Genomic DNA, 23,359 nt, shown 5'->3' with positions numbered 1-23,359 from the left:
AATTAAATATTTCCCTATATGCTTTTTTATAATTGGGAAATTATCATTGTAAGGTTGATTTTATATTATGATTTTCCCACTGATCATTGTATCTTTGTGCTATATACCAATCCTTATTAAAGGCTATTTCTGACCTGTTCTTGGTTCAGCTTGAACCTAAAATGAAGAGATGAGGGAGAATGCTTTTCTCAGATTGTAAACTCTTGAAAAAAGAGATTGCTCATTTTCATCACATATGAAGGCTAAGTTTTAAAGCATAGTAATACAAACAGCATACCAATAATTCCTTGTTAACTTTTCCAGCCTGTGCAGCAAGCATATTTTGGTGAAAATGACAACTAAGAAATACATCAAATATGACTAAAAGGAAACAACACATGCTTTCAGTGTTTTTGAAAAAGAATACTGCTATGCCTGTGTTTTATTATAAATAACCAGGTTATCTTCTTGCCAGCAAATGAAGGACATTGTTTCATAAAGCTTCTAAAATGTACATGAATATTTAATTAAATCATATTTCCTTGAGAAAATAAAGTTCATTCGCATTTATACCAGATAGTTGTGAGGAGTTCATAACTGTCATAAGACCAGGGTAGCCAGTACCGGTTGCTTGTGGAACAAAGCTCCTCGATTTTTAAAACTTTTTTAAAAAATAAACATACAATCATAGGTTTTCATTTACTTTAAAAATTCTAAAGATGAAGAAAATTATTGTCTATATATTTAAGTCCTTGTATAAATTACAAAACTCAAGTTTATGTTACAGAGTCCCTTCCCCATAGGAAGCATAAAGCACTTTTGTGGTACCTTTCACCAGTAAATATTTGTATCACATTGAATTTGACAAATAAAATAAAAGTCGATATTGCATCTTTAAACCCCAAGAGAACATTCTTCTAAGCTGTGTCTCATGATGAATGACTTTCAAAAATCATTTGATTGCCATGATTTAACTCAAACTCAAATAAAGATATATAAAAATAACACAATGACTTCAGTAGAAATCTGAAATATCAGTGAACTGCAGACTCTTCTTGCTTGAGGTCAACAACCACCCTTTGGAAGACAACCAAGAGTAGTTTAAGACCTGCCAAAAAATAAAATAATAATAACAATAATAATAATGACAACAATAACAATAAAATAAAAAATAACAACAATCAACAATGAGGTAAACTCCCCTTTCAAAAAGGCAATATGTGTTGCCTGGACTGTCAGGAGAGAGTTCGATTGTACCTGACACCCAAATATTTTTCTAACCAGAGTTCAGCCAGTTGCATGGTTGAGGCAAAAGTACTTGCCTTGGATCCTAAGCACATCTTATACTGCTTAGGGTCCAAGTTAGGATCACAATGGACTGGATGGAAAATATGCACCACGCCTACTTCTTGACTTCTGAAGGGTCTTAAGCCAGAGAGAATAACTTTATTGTAGAGATCTACATCTTCCAGTCCCCAGCCTTGTATTGAGGTATCAAATCCACCTGCACCCAGAAGATCACTTTTATAAATACAGGTGATTCCATATCCATAGTCTCTCCAAAATCCAGTCTTCTTTGAGAAGACAAAGTCATCGTCAGTGGGAGGACTGCCCCCATTTGTTACCTTTGGGTCATACTGGCTAAAAATGATGGGATAGTAGACCTGTTGTCCCTGAATTGTATTGTCTCTACATCGTTGGAGAAAGTCTCCTCTGAAGATCAAGTCAACATCACAAAATAGCAGCAAAGTGTCGTTGTCAAACTGGGTAGAAGCCATTTCAAGACCAAGACCTCTGGAAAATTCTCCCTTCATGGGGATCACGGTCATTTCTGCTTTAGGGTACTTGTTCTGATATTCCTTTATCAGTTCAATATGCTTGGTGGAATCCTGGCCAGAATCCCTACTGAAAAGGATGATAACCAGCTTTACATTCTGCTTTGGGATAAGACATATATTTTCAAAGTTCTCCATGAATCTCAAGAAAATTTCATATCTTCCGATGAGAGGAACTAGGATGTGAACTTTCTTTACATTGTGCACCGCCACTTCTTCAGTTCCTTGAAAAGAAGATAACATCTTTAAAGAATTAGATACAAAGGAGAATGACTGACTGTCACTGTTAATACTCTCCACAAGGCTGTTGACATCTAGCTCTTCAGTTTCTCTGAAAAAAGGTCTGCTAAACAGCTGCTGAAGGTAGGCATGACGTCTCACTGGCACAGTCAATTTCCTCCCTTTGTGTCTTTTATATAAGAGGAGCAAATCCAAAATGTACTCCACCCCATGCATGGGATCAACCCTGCGGTAGCCATACTGAATTTCCTTGAAGTCAATGAGCCGTCCTCTACTCTTGGCATTCTCATTGATCATCTCCATCACCTGAAGGATGGTATCATCCAGCGCTGATCTTAGGATGCTGTTGATGTTCTGTCGCGGTGGCTGGTTCTCAGCTGCTGAGTAAAGGAGCTTCCCCGTCAGGAACTCCCACTCTATCACTTCATCTCTGTCCTGAGGTTGGACGTGGTTGAAGGAAGGCATCACTCCCAGCTGCTGGTCCTCTTTGCTCACTTCACTGCTGCTGAGCTTGCTCATCAGGGCACTCTCCCGGTGGAGCTGGATGGTGCGGTATCGAAGTTCAGAAATTTTGCGGCTGAGCATGTAATTATGCAGCCTGTATTGGTATGCAGGCCTTTTGTTGGGATGAAGTGTTATGGCTGCATGGATTTTGCTATTGTGAAGGTCTTGGATATAACCCTTCCGGTTGTGTTCATAATTTTCATGGAACAGTTGTTGCATCTGAAAAGTAAAAGGAAGACAGGATGTTAGAATAAATATTTTTTTAAAGCAATAAACGTGGAACTTTTAAATTAAAGTACTGAACAAAAATTATTTATTTGGTATTTCATAATGGAAATGGCTTTTTAAAATGTCAAATTCATGTGCTCAAATGCTGCAAACCAAATCTCCAGCTATAGATTTTAAAGTCTTTGCCCCTCTATCTACTTTGCAATCAACCCAAAATATGAAGAAAACAAGAATGTAATGTATTAAAAAATCTCATAATGGACCATTGTGAAGGAGTGAGTTGGAAGAGAGGCACTGATGTTGGACAGAGTGGGCAGATGTGGAGTTTCTAAAATAGGTGATTTACCCTGAGGGTTAAAACCAATGACTTGTTTTTAGCAGGACCAGGCTATTTCCCAGGAGAGATCTACTTGAAGTAAGTTCTTGGGAAGGCAAAGTAGAAAAGAAACTATAAAGATCTAAACTACTGATTTTAAGTATCATACACAAAATGTGACATACTTGCCATCCTTATGAGCCAGAAAGGCTTCTGCTCATCTAGAACAAAGTTACTATTTCAGGAAGAAACAAATATGAAGAAATACTGGGAGACACAGAACCAAATTCCAAGCTGCCAGCTGACTCCTTCAGTTCCTCTATCAATTCTATTATTCCATATTCAGTCCGGAAACCTCCATCACACCCATTCAAGTTCAATAGCACGTCAAAAGATGTAGAAGCAGCAGCAGCAGCAGCAGGAGGAGGAGGAGGAGGAGGAAGGAGAGAGGGAGGAGAAGGAAGAGAAAAACAACAAACATCACCTCCTCCACTGTCACCACCACCAGCATTCAACCTCTGCAAATATATTAAAGAATAAGAAGGGAAGGAATATTTTAACATTAAGAATACATATCAGGAACAAGTAAAATTGTATACAAATCAAATATATTAAAAACGATACAGCCTTTCTGAAAAAAGTACTGAAGGAATAGATAAACAAAGTTACAGAAAATAAAGAGTGAATTGGAAGAGGTAAGGAAAGAAAGGGGGAAAGAGTAAAGTCACTACAGGGTTGATAGATTATAAAAAGAAAAAGAGAAATGAGTGGAAAGCATATGAAGAAGAGACTTGAGATTTAGCAAAATAATAAAAATATAAAAGAGGTTGAAAGTTTGGAGATAATACAGACAAATATCAACATACATATATTTCATATATGTGTATATATCTACAAATATTTTTAACATATGTGTATATATCTACAAATATTTTTAATATATATGTATGTATATATATATTAAAGGAGATTAAAATATGGGCATAAAATATGTCTGAAGAAGAGAATGGAGTATCTGAAGGGAAACTTTGTCAAATATTTGATAGAAGAAAACTTCCTTAAAATAAAGGAAGATTTATATTTACGTGCAATTGGGCCAAAAGAAAAACACAGGCAAACAAACCCCAATTTTGCTGTGAGTTGGAAAAAAAATGAGTCTTGCCATAGAATTATCCATAGCAACATTCAATGGTGGAAAACAGTGGAGCAAAGATCTTTTGAAGATCCCAGGGAAGCAAATTAATGCCCCATACTTTTAATCAATCAAGTTAAAGCTCAAGTTTATCCCAGTCAAGCTAGAGCTCAAGTTTTATTGAAAACAACAACAACAACAAAACAGTTAGTAACATGTCAAAACTTGTGGTAGACTTGTGGTGACATATTCTTGGACACTCCATTGGGAGATGAGGTGTGATCTATTTTCCCTTCGCATGAATCTGAGTGGCTGTGTGAATGCTTTAATTAATAGAATACTGTACAAATGACACTGTGCCAGTTTCCAGATTGGCCACTTCCACCTTCTGTCTTTTGGAACTCTCACTCTGCATAAAACAGCTGCTATGCAAAAAGTCCGAGAACTCTGAGTCTACCATATTGTGAGGGAGCCCAAGCTAGCCAAATGGGAGGCCTGGTAGAGATGTTCAATCAGCTCCCAGCTTGTCCAGCCATTTTAGCCTACATGCCAGTCATGTGTGTAAAAGCTGACCACAGTACCAGTTCTTATCTGACAGCAATAGCATGAGGGACCCCCAAGTGCAAACTGCCCAGCTGAGCTTGGTCACCCAAAAGAATCATGCTTTCATAAGAATAAGTTGCTTTATTATACTAAGTTGTGGGGTGGGGTTTTTTTGTTGTTGTTGTTTTGTTTTTGGCTTTTTTGTTTTGCTTTGTTTTGTTTTTTACCTTGTCTGCTGGTTTGAATCTGTTATGTACCCCATAAAAAGCCATGTTCTTTTAATGCAATCTTGTAGGGGCAGACCTATTGTGGGTGGTATCTTTTGATTAGGTTGTTTCCATGGAGATGTGACCCCGCCCATTCAAGGTGGGTCTTAATTAGTTTACTGGCATCCCCTATGAGAGGATAAAAGGCAGAGACATTTGAAGAGAGCAGAGAGATTCTTAGAAAATGTCCAGAGATATTTTGGAGAAAGCCAGTTTGAAACCAGAACCAGGGAGAGAAGGACGAGCAGACTCCAGCCATGTGCCTTCTCAGCTGACAGAGGTGTTTCAGAAACCATCAGCATTTTTTCCATGAAGGTATCATCTTGTTGATGCCTTAGTTTGGACACTTCTGTGGCCTTAGAACTGTAAATTTGTAACCTAAAGCCCCCATTGTAAAAGCCAATCCATTTCTAGTATTTTCTATTCTGGCAGCTTTAACAAACCAGAACACCTAACAACAGATAACTCTTATGGACTTTACGAATATTTTCCTCAAAACCCTTTGGTGAGGGTGGGGGGAGCTATAGGGTTCTAGAAGTAGAATTACAGGTTAACAAGGGACAAAGTGAGAAAGATTGTGAAAAAGGACAAGTGCTGATCATGGAATCCATTTAAATGTAAAACTAAGGCTAGGCACTTTGGGAATTAGGATTATAGGGAAGAACGCAAATGTTATAAACTATGAATATATCTACAATAATAAAAGCAAGAAAGATTAGGAGGTGGATGGGAAATAAAAGGTGTATCCATTACCGTACCTATTTTCAGGGGATATCAGTAGCTATTTTTTAAAATGTCCTTACTAGATCATTTACATATGCATAAAAATAGGTTATAGTTTCCTCAATCTTTAGGAAAAATGAAAAACTTATATGTTAAAAGTGTTAGAGAAATTAGTAAAAACTCATACACTTAACAATTTAAAAAATGAAAATTGAAATGACAATAACACTGTTAACCTATCAGAATGACAAAGGTAAAAAATACTGATAATATACAAGATGGGTGAGATGTGAGGAAATGGCATTCACTGCTAGTGAAAGTACAATATATTTGAAGGGAAATTCTGTAATATCTATTACAATTTAAAAATTCACCTAAAAATTCTACTTCTAGAAAATTTTCCTACAGACAACATACTTACAAAGATGCATGCGTAAGTAAAACTATTGCAGCAATATTGGCAATAAAAGATCTGCAAGGAGCATAACTGTCCATGTAGGAAAGTAATTAAATACATTATGTATATAATGAAGAAGCATAAGGTAAATCAATATGTATTGATATAGAATGACCCCTGAGATACAGTTAGGAAAAAAGGAAAGGAGTTACAGTGGAGTATATAGTGTGTTCCTATTGGTGTACAAAGGACACATAAATAATGCTCACACACACACAAACACACACACACACAAATCCACCTTCACACACCCCTCCAAGAGGAAAGATGCAAAATAAATTGGTTCAGTTGTTACCTCTGGGGATGGGACACTGCGTGCCTAGCGATTTGAAGAGAAGAAAAGAAATACAACTCACTGTGTAGCCTGAATTCGTATTGCATGCATGATTTACATTTTCATATTTCACAGAGTTAAAATTACTGAAATAAAAAAAATACTGCAAGCAATTTAGGACAGAACACACAGAGCACCATTACCAGTATCTTAGACTAGTGGTTAGGAGCATGCGCTTTGGAGTCAGATATTTAAGATGTGATTCTTACAAAGTTTGAAGAGTTGAATAAAATAGTATATGTGAAGTTCTTCACATGGTGTTTAGAATATTAATTTCTCAATAAGTCAAAGTTGTTATTTTGTTGATATCATCATCATCATCATCAACATCTTAACTCAATAAAAAGTTAGAATTTTTCATTAATATATTAATTTGGTTGGGGCACAAATCAAATACTATAGGTATAAACTTAACCAAAATAAACATATAATCTTAAAAAGGGCCATTAATATACAAATATGATTACATTTGGGGTATCCCTATTTTATTTCAAACTTCTTTGATTTAGCTGAAGTATTTTGTAGTTTTTATATGTACAGGTTTTACTCTTCTTTTATAACATTTCTTCCTAGATATGTGATGGGGCTTCATGCTGTTATAAATGGTGTACTAGGTTGAATTATATACCCCAACAAATACAAGTTCTTAATCTGAATCAATATCCCTGTAGATGTGAACCATTGTACACAGGACCTTTCAAAGATGTTATTTTTAGTTAATGAGTGGTAAAGTGAACCAGGGTGGGTTAATTCAGATTACTGGAGGCCTTATAAAGAGAACCAGGAAGTCACAGAAGGGAGAAAGGAGAGGACACTGCCACAATGACAGAAGGTAGAAATACAAGCCAAAGAAACCCAGGGATTGCTGGCAGCCAGCATTAGAATGCTCATCTCCGGGGATAAAGCAAGCCTTGATGATATTTTGATTTTGGGTTTCTTCCAGCTTCAAAACCGTGAGCCAAGAAATTTCCATTGTTTAGTATTTGTGTGGTATTTGTGACAGCACTCTGGCAAGCTAAGACAAATGGCATTATTTTTTAAAAATGCATTTTAAATGATTTGTTGCTCATATTTAGAAATAAAATGGATTTATTGCTTTTGTATACTGACTTTGTATCCAGCAACCCCTAGTTTCTGTATTAATCTTAGTTTATAAATTCTTTTGGGGTTTTCTGCCTATAAAATCATGTCAACTGCCAAGAATAGCAGTTTTAGGTCCTCCTTTTTAATTGTTAGGCCATTTATTTATTTATTTATTCAGTTAGGTAGCTAGTTAGCTAGTTAATTTCCTTGTTGCACTGGCCAGAAACTTCAGTAAAATGGGATGATAGCAGAATCCTTGTTCCATTCCCAGACTCAGGGGAGTTATCAATATTTCTCTTTAAAAGATTAAGAAATTCCCTTCCATTCCTAGTTTGCTAACAGTATTTATCATGAAGGAAATGTGAAGTTGATCAAATGCTTTATCTTCATCCATTGAGATAATTATGCAATTTGTCTCTTTTTTCCCTATTAACATGATGAATTGCACTGAATGATTTTCAAATATTAAACCACCTTTGCATTCCTTGAATATATCCAACTTAATCTTGATAACTTACCCTTTTTATATATGGCTAGAATATATTTGCAAATATTTTGTTTAAGATTTACTATAAGATGACAATTCACCCCAATTTGACATATAGAATCAATGAAAGCCCAATACAAAAATCCCACAGATTTTTTTTTATTGCTGCTGTTGATATTACAAATTGATTCTAAAATTTATATAGGTATGAAAAGGGCTAAATATATCAAAGAGAATCTTAAAGAAGATAAACTACAGATACAAGGTTATAGAAATTTAAACAGTATGGTATTGTTGCAAAGATACACAAATAGAGCAAAGGAACAAAATAGAGTCCATAAACAAACCTGCACATGACTTATAACTTATCATTTGGCTTATGGCAAATATGATACTTGAAACAGTAGAGAAAGGGTGATCTTTTCAATAAATAATGCTGGGTCAGTTGGATATTCATATGGAAGAAAAGCACAAACTGATCCCCTACATCACACATTATAAAAAGCAATTCTAAATGGATTGTTGATATCAATAAGAAAGTGAAGAACATTAAGAGATTATAAAATGTGAACTACAGAGTGGGAGAAGATATTTTTAATATATATTACCAAAAAGGACTTATATCCAGAGTATATAATGATCTTGCAAGGAAGAACAACTCCAACTGGAAAATGGGCAAAAACATGAATGAGCATTTCACACAGGAAAGTATCTAAATATCCAATAACATATAAAAAGATGTTCAACCTCATTCATCACCAGCATAATGTATATTAAAGTCATAACGTGAAAACATTATAACAAATGTGCTGTAGTCATATAATGGAAAACAAAACATTCATTTAATAACAACAATATGGATGAATCTCACAAGCATAATGTCAAGTGAAAGAAGCCGCAAACCTAACAGGATACATTCTGTATAATCCCATTTATATGAAGCTCAGAAAACTGATGAAGCTAATCTATGCTGCTAGACTCGTGATAACAAATGAGCAAGGGTTCAGAAGAGGGGTGGTATGGGGGAAACTCTGGCATTTTACTTGGTTTTTTTTTTTGTTTTTTGTTTTTTTTCTAATCTAGATGGTGGTTACACGTATGCCTTCAGTTTGTGAACATTCATCATTGTTACTTACATGTTTGTCTGTTACACTCCAATTAAAAAAAATATATTTAAAAATATGCCTATTATATACATGCAGACCTAGGGAGGTTTTTCTGATATGTATATACATAAATATGTGTGGATGTATGGGGTTAGTACAGAGAAAGAGGGAAAGAAGATACCAGAGAAGTTTTCCTAGAGAAGGTAATTCAAAAGGGAGTGAGTCTAAAATGAAGGCAGATACTTTATCCCTAATATCTCACTTGATTCTTTTTTTATAGGCAGATAGATTTTCAAATAAATATCACTTGACTTTGAAGAATATAGCAGTAGATATTTTGTGAAGGATTTCAGACTTGAGTCAAGATCCAGCAGTTCAGATACATCTGTTTTTTGTGTGAAAATACATGCCAATTTTTATTTGAAACTTTGATCAATATGATGTGACATTCATAATTTGCAGTGGGTGGTTTATCTCTATTTTCATAGTACTATTTTTTTTACCCAAAACTGCTTGAATATTTTACCATTTTCCATGGATTTTTCTTTGTATGCAAGAAGGTAAAAGAAAATTCTGATAGTGTATAGACTACTTATAATATCTCTAAAAATTATTGGAACATATTAAGTTAAATAGGAAATATTGCTCAAAAACTGGTCATTAAACTGCAGATTTATCCAGCTCCATTAGTGATAGTGAAGTGATTAGCACTGCACAGTTTGATAAGGGCAACATTTTATTATAGAAAAAATAACATATCAGTATTGAAATATTTAACTAACTCACATCATTCCAGTCCAAGATATCCAGACTGCTTTGAATGTATTACTTTTGCAGAGGTATCATAAACAGAAAAAAGACAGTGATGGGTCAATACTTGAAAAATAGCATATTCACACATACTCCAAGTTGTATAATAATTATGGGAATGTCTTGAATTTATATCATATTTTCTGCAAAGAAGCATCGGGTATATCCAACTTTTCTACTTTTATATGTAGGGATGTTAGACAGCAGAAAGTTTAAGAGCCTGGCTATGGAGTTAACCAGATCTAGATATAAATATGACTCCATTTCTAAGTCATTTCCCAGTAAATCTGACTAAACCTCAATCTCTTTATAAAATGGGAAAATGCCACAACTACCTCAATGTATATTAAAATGTTATTAAATAAGAAAATGCATATAACTATCAGCATTGTGTCTGGTGTACAAATGATAGCTAAGTATAAATAACAGTTCAAGGATTTGCCAACCTTCTGGAATTGTTATTTTTTGCAAATGCAACCCTTTAGTTGGCTTGCTTCATATTTGTTCATTTATGGAAATGCTGGGGAAAAATTATAAATTTGGCCACATACACTCAGTGCTTCAATATACCTAACATGTTACTGAAGCTCCTCAAAGTTCTCAACACTTCACTACAAAAAACACAATTATTGTGGGAGTTTCAGGAAACTAAGGTTAAAGGGGGTAATCTATTTCATTACAGTTCTATTGAAAATAATTGGACTGCAAACTAAAGCTGGAATTTTTGTGATTTCCAGTTTTGTTAAATAAATTTTGAATGCATCAAAATTGTTTTAAGAAAATCTGTAAAATTCACTTTTAAAATTATATTAGCTTGTTTGAAATAATTCAAAACCTCTAACTTAATGTGGCTTCCTCTCCTTTAAAGAATTATCAATTGATGTCATGTTACCTCCACAGCCTTATGCTGAAAGGGAAAATCAATTTTCAATAGCAAAATTCACAGCAGAAATTAACACAAAACAATAAGTAATTGACTTCAAACAGATACAAGGTAACTTTTGGAGTGATAGAAAGGTTCTAAAACTGGATTGTGGTAAGGTTGCACAACTGTATAAATTTATTAAATATCATTAAACTATATACTTGCAATGGGAGAATTTCGTGGAATGTAAATTATACCTCAATAAATCTATTAATATAAAACAATAGGAAGTGTTAAAAAAAATACAACAAACTCCAGCCTTCAGAACAGAAACCAGAATAATCCATAGTCACCAATATATGTGCAAGATTTCTAAAACCTACTGAAGTAGAGCAGGATCATTTGGAAGCAAGTGGAGATCAAAGGTTAAACAGAGAAACGTCAGTGGCAAAAGGATTCAAAGATGGTAGATATCAGAAAGTACCAGGGAAAATACACTCCCTGAAAAGTAGACTACAAACCTGTCTTGTGTTACAACTCTGGGTGCAAGAACTGAGGTGAACTGGCTGGCAGAATAAACTCCCTGTGAAAATGTTTTGTTTCTGAGGAGTAGAAGAGATAGAGCTATACAGGAATAAAACAATTACGCTCTATTTTCAGGAAGCAGGTTTAATATGAGCCACCAGAGATCAATGCCTTTTCTTAGTGGAAATCAGTTAGCCTAGAAATATTAACACAGAAAAAATCTTTTGAGAATAACTTGTCTAGGAAAAACTAATTATTCAAAAATTAGTCATTTTCCAAAAAAAAAAAAAAAAAAAAAAAAAAGGAAAACAGTACAGCAATGACACAAAGTCTTGACAAGAAAAAAATAATATTAGATGAAAAACTTCCAGGTCTCCCCCAAAAGAAGCAATGAAACTGAGGAAAATATTAAGCAACTATTTTAAAAAAATTTTAAGAAGCATTTTCATCTTCTAACAATGAGCAGAAATATAAGATCTCAGGGATGTAATGGTAAGATTAAATGTCAGCTCACAGAACTAAGAAATAAACTAGCAATGAGAAAAATAAACTATCACAGAAATGAAAATAAAATTGGAAGGAAAAATGGATAATAGACGCTGAGGAAAACTCAGTGGTAAGGTTGAAGATAGAAAGGATACAAATTAGGAAACCAAAAAATGTTGAAATAGAAAAAAAGAGCTACAATAGATTAGAAAGAAATTAATGTTATAAGAGGTAGGCTAAGAAGAGCCAAAACAAAACCCCATAACTAGAGCAGCTGGAGAAAAAAAAAAGAGAAAGTAAACAGAAGAAATATTTAAAGATACAATTCAAGAAAATGTTCTTGAAATAAAAGAAGTCTAGTATCTGTGTATTGAATGTGCTCACTCTATGATGCAGAAAACTGACCCAAAATGTTCAACACTGACACATAACTTATTAAATTTATTACATGTCAAAGTTAAGTTAAAAAAAAAACACCGAAAAACACCTCTTTGGAAGGTAAGCAAAAAATTTCAAGCCAACCTCTTAGTAAGAATGGCAGATTTAACAATTGTTTCTGCATTTATTAATTCTTGAACTAGACTAGAACAATAGTAAAACAATTTTTTAAACAGAACACTACAAGAGAATTCTGGAAGTCGGTGAACACAGGGATGAGTGATAAAGGATTTAGGAGATTATAGAAAACTGAATCCTGAGCCAACTTGAACTGAATCTCAGAAGCTCCTACAAGAATCTCTAAAAATAGAGGTGAAGGAGGGTAGGCTAATAAAAAGTGGATTGGCTGAAAGACGATTTAAGATAATCAGTCCTAACCTCAGATAGCCTGATGCACACTACGCAGTCAAACTGCCCTTACTAGACCAAAAAAACAAAACAAAACTAAACTAAAGCTTTCTAGAAAGGGTAAAACAGATTCTCTGGATTAAAGGATACCCTTGTCACTGCAGACAAGTGTCAATCACTTTCTCAAAGCATCTAATCAGATTTTTGACACTAAGCAGACTATCAGGAATATTAGCAAACTGTTTGGAAGTAGAGACCATGCATGAAGATACATACACGCATATCATTATATCATATAATTATATTCATATCATTACTATCATCAGAAAGATGAGAGAAGATATTGAAAGCATGAAGCAAGACTATGATGCTATCTATACCTAATCCACATCTATCTACCTGTTTATCTATCTACCTATCTATCCATCTATCTCTATCATCTACCTATGCATTTTTATTATTATATTTTTCCATAGTTTCTTTATTGAATAAATAAGTAATGAAAATGGACTCGATTAAGTTTTCCCTAGAATATCATTCAAATATGCTCAGTATAGCTATCACTTGACTTTTGATCATCATTCAAAAATAAAGAAACTGAATTGTCTTCAGGAGGCCTCTGTTGAAATGAGGGGGAAATAAGAGACCACGTTATTATTGAGAAAGCTGTTCAGGAACATCTCTGTTGTTCTCTATTAAGAAATAAAGTGGATTACTTTTTCTCTATTAAGGATATGATTTCCTTAGCTTATTTGTGTAAAAAACTATTTCAACCTGGTGCAAATTCTTTTGTTCTCATTATGCTACATTTTTCTTGAAGAGAAAGGATCCTCTAATTTTAGAAAATACTACTTGAATCTCTTTTTATACATGAGATTAAGGGAAATTTGGGGAAAAAGAGGTATTCTTATTCTAAGATCTACGGACCCTGAAAATTAGAATAATTTCTGAAGGTGAACAAGGAAATAATGAATCATTAACGTGGTGACAAATGGTGAATTTGAAAATAAGGGTTGGGTAATTTGCCTTTCAAATCTTTAAACTCATTTTATTCTCTATGATTTAGTTATGTAATACTACATAATAAATAAATGGAGAGTCTTATTACCCTTAATACAAATTCCTTTCTTTTATTTAATAAGACCAGTGAATATAAAAGTTTTAAGCAAAATAGTGAATTGTCAAATTAACACTACTATTTTCCCTCAATTACTGTCCTCAAATATTAACCATAAAAGATCTTACACTGTGTCCTACTTCTCTGGTAATAATGACACAATGAAAACAGCACCTGATTCTAAATATTAAGAGGGAGAAATAACTTTGGGAAAAATAAATATAAAAATTCTTCCTATAAATATATAGAGAATGAAAAATGTTAAAGGGTATAGCTTAGGTAAATTGTTAAAGTGATGACCTGGTTTTAAGATATCAAAATATACCCTTCTTCATATTATGTATATATTTTGTCACATAAAATACCATCATTTTGCTATTAAGATTTGTAAAAAAAAATGGCACCATAGAAATGCCACATCTAATCCACAATCTCTTCTTTTCAAATTCACTGAACATTTCATAAAACTGCATGGAACTAAATACACACACATATACAAACACATCCAAATAAGTACAAGTAAAACTGGGGAAATCATTGCTATGACACAATTGTCATATTTAACTATTAATTACTGTGATATTTAACTATAGTTTTGCAAGATGTTACCCTTGTGGGAAGCTGAATATAGGTTACATGGGATCTCTTTGTAGTAACTTTTATAATTGTATTTGAATCTATAATTATATCAAAATAAAAGTTTAATTAAAAATTACAATGCAAAATATCACTGTACAGAATTTGAAAGTAAAATATGTCAGCTTTTTTTTTTTAGGGGGTTGTGGTAGTGGTGGAAAATATACTTTAAAGCAGTTGTTGAAAACCTGTGGTCCAAAGTTTGCAGGTGGAATTTTGTTGTTGCTTTTTCCCTGGAGGAGCTCAGGGGTTTGAATGAATTTGAATTTGAAAACCATAAGTAAGCAGTGCATTGTCTGGTTATTTATGGTCCCATCAACTCTAAGTTCATACATTTAAGCTGTCAGAAGGCATATGTGTTAGTGGTTGTCTCTTTAATGTAACCTTTAAAAAACAAGATCTTAAAATTTCTTTCCCTTTTATCTTGCAAAACCCTCACTTGTCCTGAAAGGGAACATATATCACAGTCTGGTCAATTAATATACTTTTAGATATAGTTATAAAGAGTTTACTCTGGATTAGTTTCATTTACAGGAACATGTTTCTTATAGCAGCAAAAGCTGTTACCATTGCCTGTAGGCTCACATTAACCACCTTAAACTCCCAGAGAAAGAAAAGCAGACCTGGCCACCCAGGCACCACTGAGAAATTGACACAAGAAAGACTGAACTGAGTGCTGTCGAGATCAATGAACACTGTCCTCTGACTTTTAGTTTTCTAAGTCAATACATTTCTTCTTTGAGTCAGCTAGTTTAGTTGTGGCTCTGTTACTTGCAACCAAAAGTGTCTTGTCAAAGAGGATCTTATAAACTGATACATTTTTATTTCAGTCTGTGATAAGGTTCTGTGTAACTTAGAAGTCGTGGTGCCTTCTATTCAATTAAGTTACTTCAACCTTGGTTGACTTCCAAAAGACAATCTCTTATGGGGGATCTGTATCATTGAAGCTAACACTTTTATTTTTTGTTTCATTTAAACTGTCAGACCACAGAAAATAGCTTGCAGACTAACTTTTACAAGTGATAAAGATTTCTCAGTATATATTCTGTTGAGTTTTAAAAATACTTTCAGATAACACAGAAAATAGCTCACAGATATTGACTCCTTTAAATCATGTGACACAGCTCACTAAGCCGGTATATTCTGGACACAAGATAATTTAGGAAAATACCAAATTAGAAAGTAATCACTAAATTCATCGGATTTCAGTTTATAATGGTATCATAACACATAATCATTTGTTAGCTTAAATAAACCCATGTGCCTAAATTAAAACTAGCAGTTAAGATAAGATAATGCTCCAATCAAGAGAAAAGTAATGATAGAACTTGACTGCTCATTTGCCTGATTTAGCCTGGCATATGCACATTCAGACAGTGACCATACTGAAGTTTCCTGATATATAGTCAAGATAACAGAGGATAATTGTTAAAAACTACACAATTCAATTCCTCTATAGATTTTTTTTTTTAACTTTTTGGCAAATTTTCAGGTAAAATTTTTGCATTTACTTTTCCTTAAACCTTTCATCTACTTACAACTTATTACAAAGAAGAAGCAAAGAGGAAAAAGACATTTTATATTTCCACTTTGCAAACATGCACACGCTCTCTATTCCCCTAATACTGATACAACATAACTACCTCCTTAACTGGTGATTTCATTCTTCTTCTAAGTGATTGGCTCAGCCATGGCTCATAATGGAATGGACAATGGCAAGGAGAAAGGTTATTACTTCCAAACTAGGCTTTCAGGACCTTTGAAAAATAAAACATAAAGATAGCAGATGTTGACAATTAATTAATGTATTACATGTATTGGAGGAGATGTAGAGACTACATAATGAAACTGATCATGCATAAAATTACACTTCACTTTCCAAATTAAAAAAGAGGAAATGACTTGTTTTCTAATTCATGGGTTTGATTCCAGCTATGAAATGTTTTAAATCCTAAATAGGAAGTGTTTAATTAAAGAAGTTAAAGGTAGAGCCAACCCTTGTTATGGTCTCTTTGAAATGTTCTTTTATTGTATGTTTGTTTTCTTTTTAACTTTTTTTTCATACAGTTGATTTAAAAAAGAAGGGAAAGTCAAAAAAAAAAAAAAGAAAAACAAGGAAAAAAAAAAGATGTAGTGCCCCCTTGAGGAGCCTGTGGAGAATGCAGGGGTATTCGCCTACCCCACCTCCATGGTTGCTAACATGACCACAGACATAGGGGACTGGTGGTTTGATGGGTTGAGCCCTCTACCACAGGTTTTACCCTTGGGAAGACGGTTGCTGCAAAGGAGAGGCTAGGCTTCCCTATGGTTGTGCCTAAGAGCCTCCTCCCGAATGCCTCTTTGTTGCTCAGATGTGGCCCTGTCTTGCTAGCTAAGCCAACTTGAAAGGTGAAATCACTGCCCTCCCCCCTACGTGGGATCAGACACCCAGGGGAGTGAATCTCCCTGGCAACGTGGAATATGACTCCCGGGGAGGAATGTAGACCTGGCATCGTGGGACAGAGAACATCTTCTTGACCAAAAAGGGGATGTGAAAGGAAATGAAATAAGCTTCAGTGGCAGAGAGATTCCAAAAGGAGCCGAGAGGTCACTCTGGTGGGCACTCTTATGCACACTTTAGACAACCCTTTTTAGGTTCTAAAGAATTGGGGTAGCTGGTGGTGGATACCTGAAACTATCAAACTACAACCCAGAACCCATGAATCTCGAAGACAGTTGTATAAAAATGTAGCTTATGAGGGGTGACAATGGGATTGGGAAAGCCATAAGGACCACACTCCACTTTGTCTAGTTTATGGATGGATGAATAGAAAAATAGGGGAAGGAAACAAACAGACAAAGGTACCCAGTGTTCTTTTTTACTTCAATTGCTCTTTTTCACTCTGATTATTATTCTTGTTATTTTTGTGTGTGTGCTAATGAAGGTGTCAGGGATTGATTTGGGTGATGAATGTACAACTATGTAATGGAACTGTAAACAATCGAAAGTACGATTTGTTTTGTATGACTGCGTGGTATGTGAATATATCTCAATAAAATGAAGATTTAAAAAAAAATCAAAAAAAAAAAAAAAAAAAAGGTGGAGCCAAAAGTTTTTGTTGTTGCTGCTGTTTTTTAAAAAATCTATTCCTGTTCTCTGAAAATTCAGGTAACCAGCCCTTCAGATTCAAGAAAGACTTTACTCAGGCTTCTCTAATTCTGGAGGAACACTATGGCATTCACTAGCATAGAAGGTACAAGCATGCACAGATAAGAACTGAGGGGAACATGATATTTGGTTTAAAGGATGACGTATATGTATGTGATTATGGGCTTTGGCTTCATGACAGTATATAGTGATCATCAGTAACATTTCTATAGTAATCTTGAGGAGGATTTGGAGTGCTGTTTACAAGAAGCTAAAATTTGATGGTCTTCCAACAAATAGGAAAAGGAGGGCCGTTAAAGAAAGTTCAATGTTCATTAGTTGACACAGAGTTTCTTGTGACACTTGAAGTTCTATGTTCAAATGTACTCTGAAATGGAAATAATACATGATTTAAGATTTCTTATTTATCATACACTCAATTGACTTCAGCTGTCAATAAGTTACAGGGTACAGTCTTTCTGGACAAATTATGTGGAGGAACATATGCACTGCCCTGTACATAGTAGATGCTCAAGAAACCTAGTGGAATATAATTGAATATAAACACTGAAAACATGAGAAAGATAACTTAATAAGTTCTATGGCAATATGACATTAATGTCTTTCAGTAACTTTGCCTGACCAAATGTTTCCTGATACCATCCCTCCCCAACATTTGTGTCTGTCTCTTCTGCTTGCAGCTATATGCATTCATTTATGACAAATATATATTGAGTTTCTACAAATATGTCAGGTACTATGGAGAGAGAAACAAAAGAAATTAGTTCCAGCCCTCATAGGGATGACAAACATTAAACATAAAATACATTAAATATTTTAATTGGATAAATAAACATATATTTGTATAAATATATAATGTCATAAACAGCTGTGTAGTTGTGACAAGTGCTCATTGCACTTGTTATATTGTACTGGCTGCTTTACTTGACTGCATGCCTTTATAGATGACCTGCTCCCAGAGGGTGACCTGGGTCTGAGAGTTAATAAAAAATTTATGGTTCATTTTGAATAAATTCATATATCCCTCCCCCAAACCATTTGATAAAAACAGGAAACAGAGATCAAAAATTTTACTGGAAGAACTTTATTTCTCTAATAGAAAGTGTTCAGCATTCCACATTATGTGTCAGGCTTCTAAATGTTTCAAGTTAAAAAGTAAAATGCAGCTTAGAAGACTTTATATATGTATGTTGTAAAAGATTTGGCACCTATCTTAAAGCTTTTATATCTTACTTAAGTAGGGACACAGTCCAGAACAATCGTACCATGACTGATGGTGGTCATATATCTCCACTATTTTTGTAATTGATGTAGTCATCCAAGCAGGGAGAAAGGTCAAGGACACCCATCATCTTTCCTGTTTTGTGCCACTGGAATGTGAAATGACGGTAGGCGTCTAAACAGATTCTAAAGCAGGATGGACTCCTTCACATTAATATTTTCTGCACAAATAAATGAATTGCTGCTGAGAGAACACAGTAAATGAGAAGGAAAGTAAAGCCCTAAGAAGACCTTTGTCACCTGCATGGAGTCTAAAAGATGCTCTTCCATTCAAGAAACAGAGCAAAAAAAGAAAAAAAAAAAAGATGCTATGGAGGGATTGCTAAATGAGTGGGGTATTAGACCTGGCTTTGGGGAATTTCAATTTCTTAAAGGAAAGAATAGAGAGAGCTGAACCTCTCTTGTATGTTCCTCTGCCACTCTATCAACTTGTACTCGCACATATCCATTCTGGGTTAAACCCTGGCTCTGAAACCACAGGTTTGGCTTTGAGATCTTCTATTCCCACGCTGATCTTGGACAAGTTATACCCTATGGGAAAAGAAGTGCTCCTGGACTGTTCTCTATTTTATTGTGAAGATTTCTGTTTAAAACTTGAAAAAGAAAAAAGGAACAACTAGACTATTCTCTAGGCTATTGTGGATATTACATGGGTATCTTAGCCCTAAGCCCAGTACCTGGCACACTGAAAACTCTCAATAAATGTTCACTTTTACATTAATATTATTTGGATACATTTCCCTTGTGTACATTAACAATAGTAATAGTAGCATTACTACTACTGTATTTCATTCTTTAAGCTTTCCTTAAATCTGGAAAGGAGGTCACAGACTCATTTTGCAAATCTGATAAATTTATCAGATTACACTTAAGTCCAAAGCTTAAAAAATTCAGAAATGCACATGCACAGCTTTGACTTTGCATTCCATGAAGGTCAAGTCTATAATCCCTGCTTCAGTGTATGGACTTTTTGCTGTGACAAAAACATATGTAATTCTGGAAAACCTCACCTCCTACAAAATCACATGCTAAAAATCACAAGGTATATGGGAAAAATGGATTTAGGGGCAGACCACTTAAAATCTATGCAGTTTTTGTAACCATAGCACTAACAAAAACAGTAACATGCTAATTAAAATAGTATCATTGTTAAAAAGGCATATTACATTTCTGATAATTAAAGAGACATTACAGTAAAATATGGAACATGGCCTTTTAAAAAAAACAGTAAAGTTAGTTGATTGGAAAGAGAGGTAAGCAAGTGTTGAGGCTGCTGAGTTCAGTGGAAGAAGGTAAAATGCACAAGGATTCAGATCACAGTGCAGTAAGCACATGTAAGACAGCATGTGGTCAAACTGGTCCAAGAGGAAGGACTTGGGGTGAATGCACATCTGCACATTTCTCCAGGGCAGGGCAAGCCTTCTCTAGCTGTTGGTGATCTGTGTCCAGCTGCTGTTACTTAATAGCCCGGATATTAAAGTGCTGGGGAAATAGCATACAAATCAGTGGGACTTCTATGTTCTACTAACATCATTCTTCTAATTTGCTTGTCACTCATGAGCTGATTGACATTAAGAAACAGGTATGATGTCAGAGAGGATCCTGTTAGGAAGCTTGTGGCAGGGCCTGTGCCTCCTGCTATCTCTGGAAGTAGCCAAGGGCTTAGGATTTGTGCTCAGCCAGGGCCTTCAGTGATTGCTAATGATGTTGGGAAGGAAAATCAGATTTCCATGTTGACAATGTATAGCTCTATCCAGAGATTCTGACCTGCAGCTTCTTTGTGAACTTCTGTGGTTGTAAAACAGCCCTCTCCTATTCACTAGAACTTTCTGCAATGATGGTAAAGTTTTTTATCTGTGTTGTCCAATATGGTGCACACTAGCCACATTTAGCTGTCAAGTACTTGAAATGTGACTAGCTATTAAATTTTTTTAACTTTTAAAGATATTTGTAAAATGTTTATTATTAATAGTAATACTAATAGTGATAGTTTACATCTATACATATTTAAATTTAATAGCTAAATGTGATTAACACAGTCCTAAATATCTCAATTCATCTTATCAGTCAAAATGGATGCTGTTCAAGTAAAACAGTAACTTACAGTATACTTTTAAAGTGGCATGATCACTATTGATTTCAAGGGACCCAATCAGTTAATACAGAGTTTTTAGAAACAAGGTCCCAAAATCAGATTAAATAAAAAATTTCAGTCGTTTTATCAGACAATAATCCTGAGTTCATGCAAGTATATATCTAAAATTCCTTTCTCTACTTTCATCCAGTGTGCTGTTAGAATGACAAATGTACTATAAACACCCTTCATGGAGTCACTGGGGCCATTTCTTGGGAATTCCTCTCATTCCCATGGCCTTGAGAAACTCTTGGAAGAATGGTCCATGCAGATCTCAGAAAACCTATATGGCCTCAAAAATTCCATTATTAATGTGACATTAAGCTCCTAGGAATTTTGATTGCATCAAAGAAATTGTTGCTTGGTTACTAGGACTGTCAGTATTTTTTTTTTTTAAAGTTGGTTGCAGTTTTACATTGGTATTACATATTTGTGGGTCAAAGGTAGCAGACACTTCCTTAAAAGGAAAGTTTATAGGCAGGATGAAGATAAAGTAATACAAATACAGGATTTCTCCTGCTATACAACTGTTGTTTCGTATGGGCAGGGATATTGTTTTAAAAACTGACTAAAGGCTGTAAGTATTTAAGAGCAGATATTTTTATAAGACAATTCTTTTTTTCATTCCAATACTGGTGAGAGAGAAGTTAAAGAGAGCACTTCTCTTTAAATGTTAGAGTTGGCCCCAAATTTAGGAATTTACTGAAGAAGATGGGGGATTGGGATTAGACCTAACTTTAGACAGTAAATTCTAGGGTCCTGCTAGAAAAACAGAAAAGGTCAGAGAATAAACAGAGAAATGCATATTCCATATTCCATTTTATAGAGAATTCATCTAATTTATTTGTAAACTAACAATAATATGGTTTTCAAATGGGTAATGCCTCTTTCACCAACTTCCTGAAATTCAGGTCTCACGAAGATAAAAATGGGTATGATAACTCAAGGAGAGTTATCATAGGAAACAGTGATTATTTAGCATCTAACATAATGGAATAAACAACATTCATAATCCCATATTTCATTCATTCTTTCTACAAATATTTATTGAATACCTTGGAATAGGCCAGACATTGCACTGGGTACAGAGGATATGAATGTGCAAAACAAATGTCATCCCCTTTTTCAAGGACCATTCAAGGAGTGGAGGAAAAACAACAAAAACAAAGAACAGACAATTAGTGGGGGCTAGGAGTAGAAGCAGAATGACCAGCTATGAGGATTCTGCCATCATCCACGTGAGAAAAGAACATATAACTCAGACTCAAGTGGTGGTAGTGGACATGGAGACAAGAGAGAAGAATTTGGAAGGTAGAATTATTGGGGCTTTTTGATGGATGACTTATTGGAGGAAGAAAGGAAAAGGATGAAATCAAGAAGGATATCCATGTTTATTGATGGATGGCTATGCCATTTGTGGAGTTGTGGCATGAAACAATTCAGGGAAATATCAGAATGCTGTTTGAGATTCCTATTCAATTTCCAAGTAGATATTTCAATGAGGCATGTGGATCTGCAAGACTGGAATGAGGAGGAGAAGTCGAGGTTGGAGATTCATATTTGGGAAACATTAATATAGGAAAATATTTAAATTCAAGGCTCTGAAAAGGAGCTTTCTCTGATGGAAGTGGAAAACAAGGAGAAAATAAAAGCTGAAAGAAGAGAGAGTGGTTGACTGTGGGGAATGATGCTAGTAGGATGAATAAGATGAGGTCCCAAGAAGTTTCTATTGAATTTAGCAACATAAAGAAGACATGACATAGCTCTCAAGGAAAAGAGGGAAAACCAGCTCAGTAAAGAACCTTACTAGAATTGATAGCCAGTATTGTGTACCACTTTCAGGTATTAATGGATCTGAAGTAAAATTAATCAATTTACTTGTGTGGCTTTTTCCCCGGCAGCATTCAAATGTTTGGGTATAGGCATGGGGAAGATTAGTGAGTAGGGATATTGCAAGTTGGAGTTTGTACATGACCAGGGCAGATGGAATGAGCAAAACAGATCTGAAGGTATTTGTGAGTAACTGTAAGCAGAAGGGATCTGATGAGTGATGGTGAGCGATAGGAGATCACGGTGAGATTCCTGGGGATACTTGGACAGTGGTCAGGGAGACTAGATGGTGGTAGCTGCAGTAGGATGCTTGAGAGCAAAATGAAGGATATAGTCAAACTGTGGAATTACCTCCTGATTCTAGCACACCTTGTGCACTTTCCTGTCTGTTCCTACCTGTATACATAACCTCTGCCTTTTATGTTTGTCATGTCTTTCTGTGTCAGATGGGACCAAACAGACTTTGATGGAAACCTTTCCCCACCTTCCAAGGAAAAAGTGACTCTTG

The 23,359-nt window shown here is 34.8% G+C and overlaps 1 protein-coding gene across 1 annotated transcript in view; it reads right to left on the bottom strand.

The window, feature by feature from the left end:
- Positions 1-411: 411 nt before the first annotated feature.
- CHSY3 (chondroitin sulfate synthase 3) overlaps positions 412-23,359 on the bottom strand; it is a 238,264-nt gene continuing 215,316 nt past the window's right edge. Inside the window, exon 3 of the mRNA XM_037801876.1 lies at positions 412-2,777. Within this exon, the coding sequence (XP_037657804.1) occupies positions 1,215-2,777 (1,563 nt within the window). The 3' untranslated portion in view covers positions 412-1,214. The remainder of the gene's footprint in view (positions 2,778-23,359) is intronic.

Source organism: Choloepus didactylus, chromosome 13 (genome assembly GCF_015220235.1).
Source record: "Choloepus didactylus isolate mChoDid1 chromosome 13, mChoDid1.pri, whole genome shotgun sequence".
Lineage (NCBI taxonomy): Eukaryota > Metazoa > Chordata > Mammalia > Pilosa > Megalonychidae > Choloepus > Choloepus didactylus.
The sequence above is the reverse complement of the archived record's forward strand: the minus strand, read 5'-3'. Positions and strand labels throughout refer to the sequence as shown.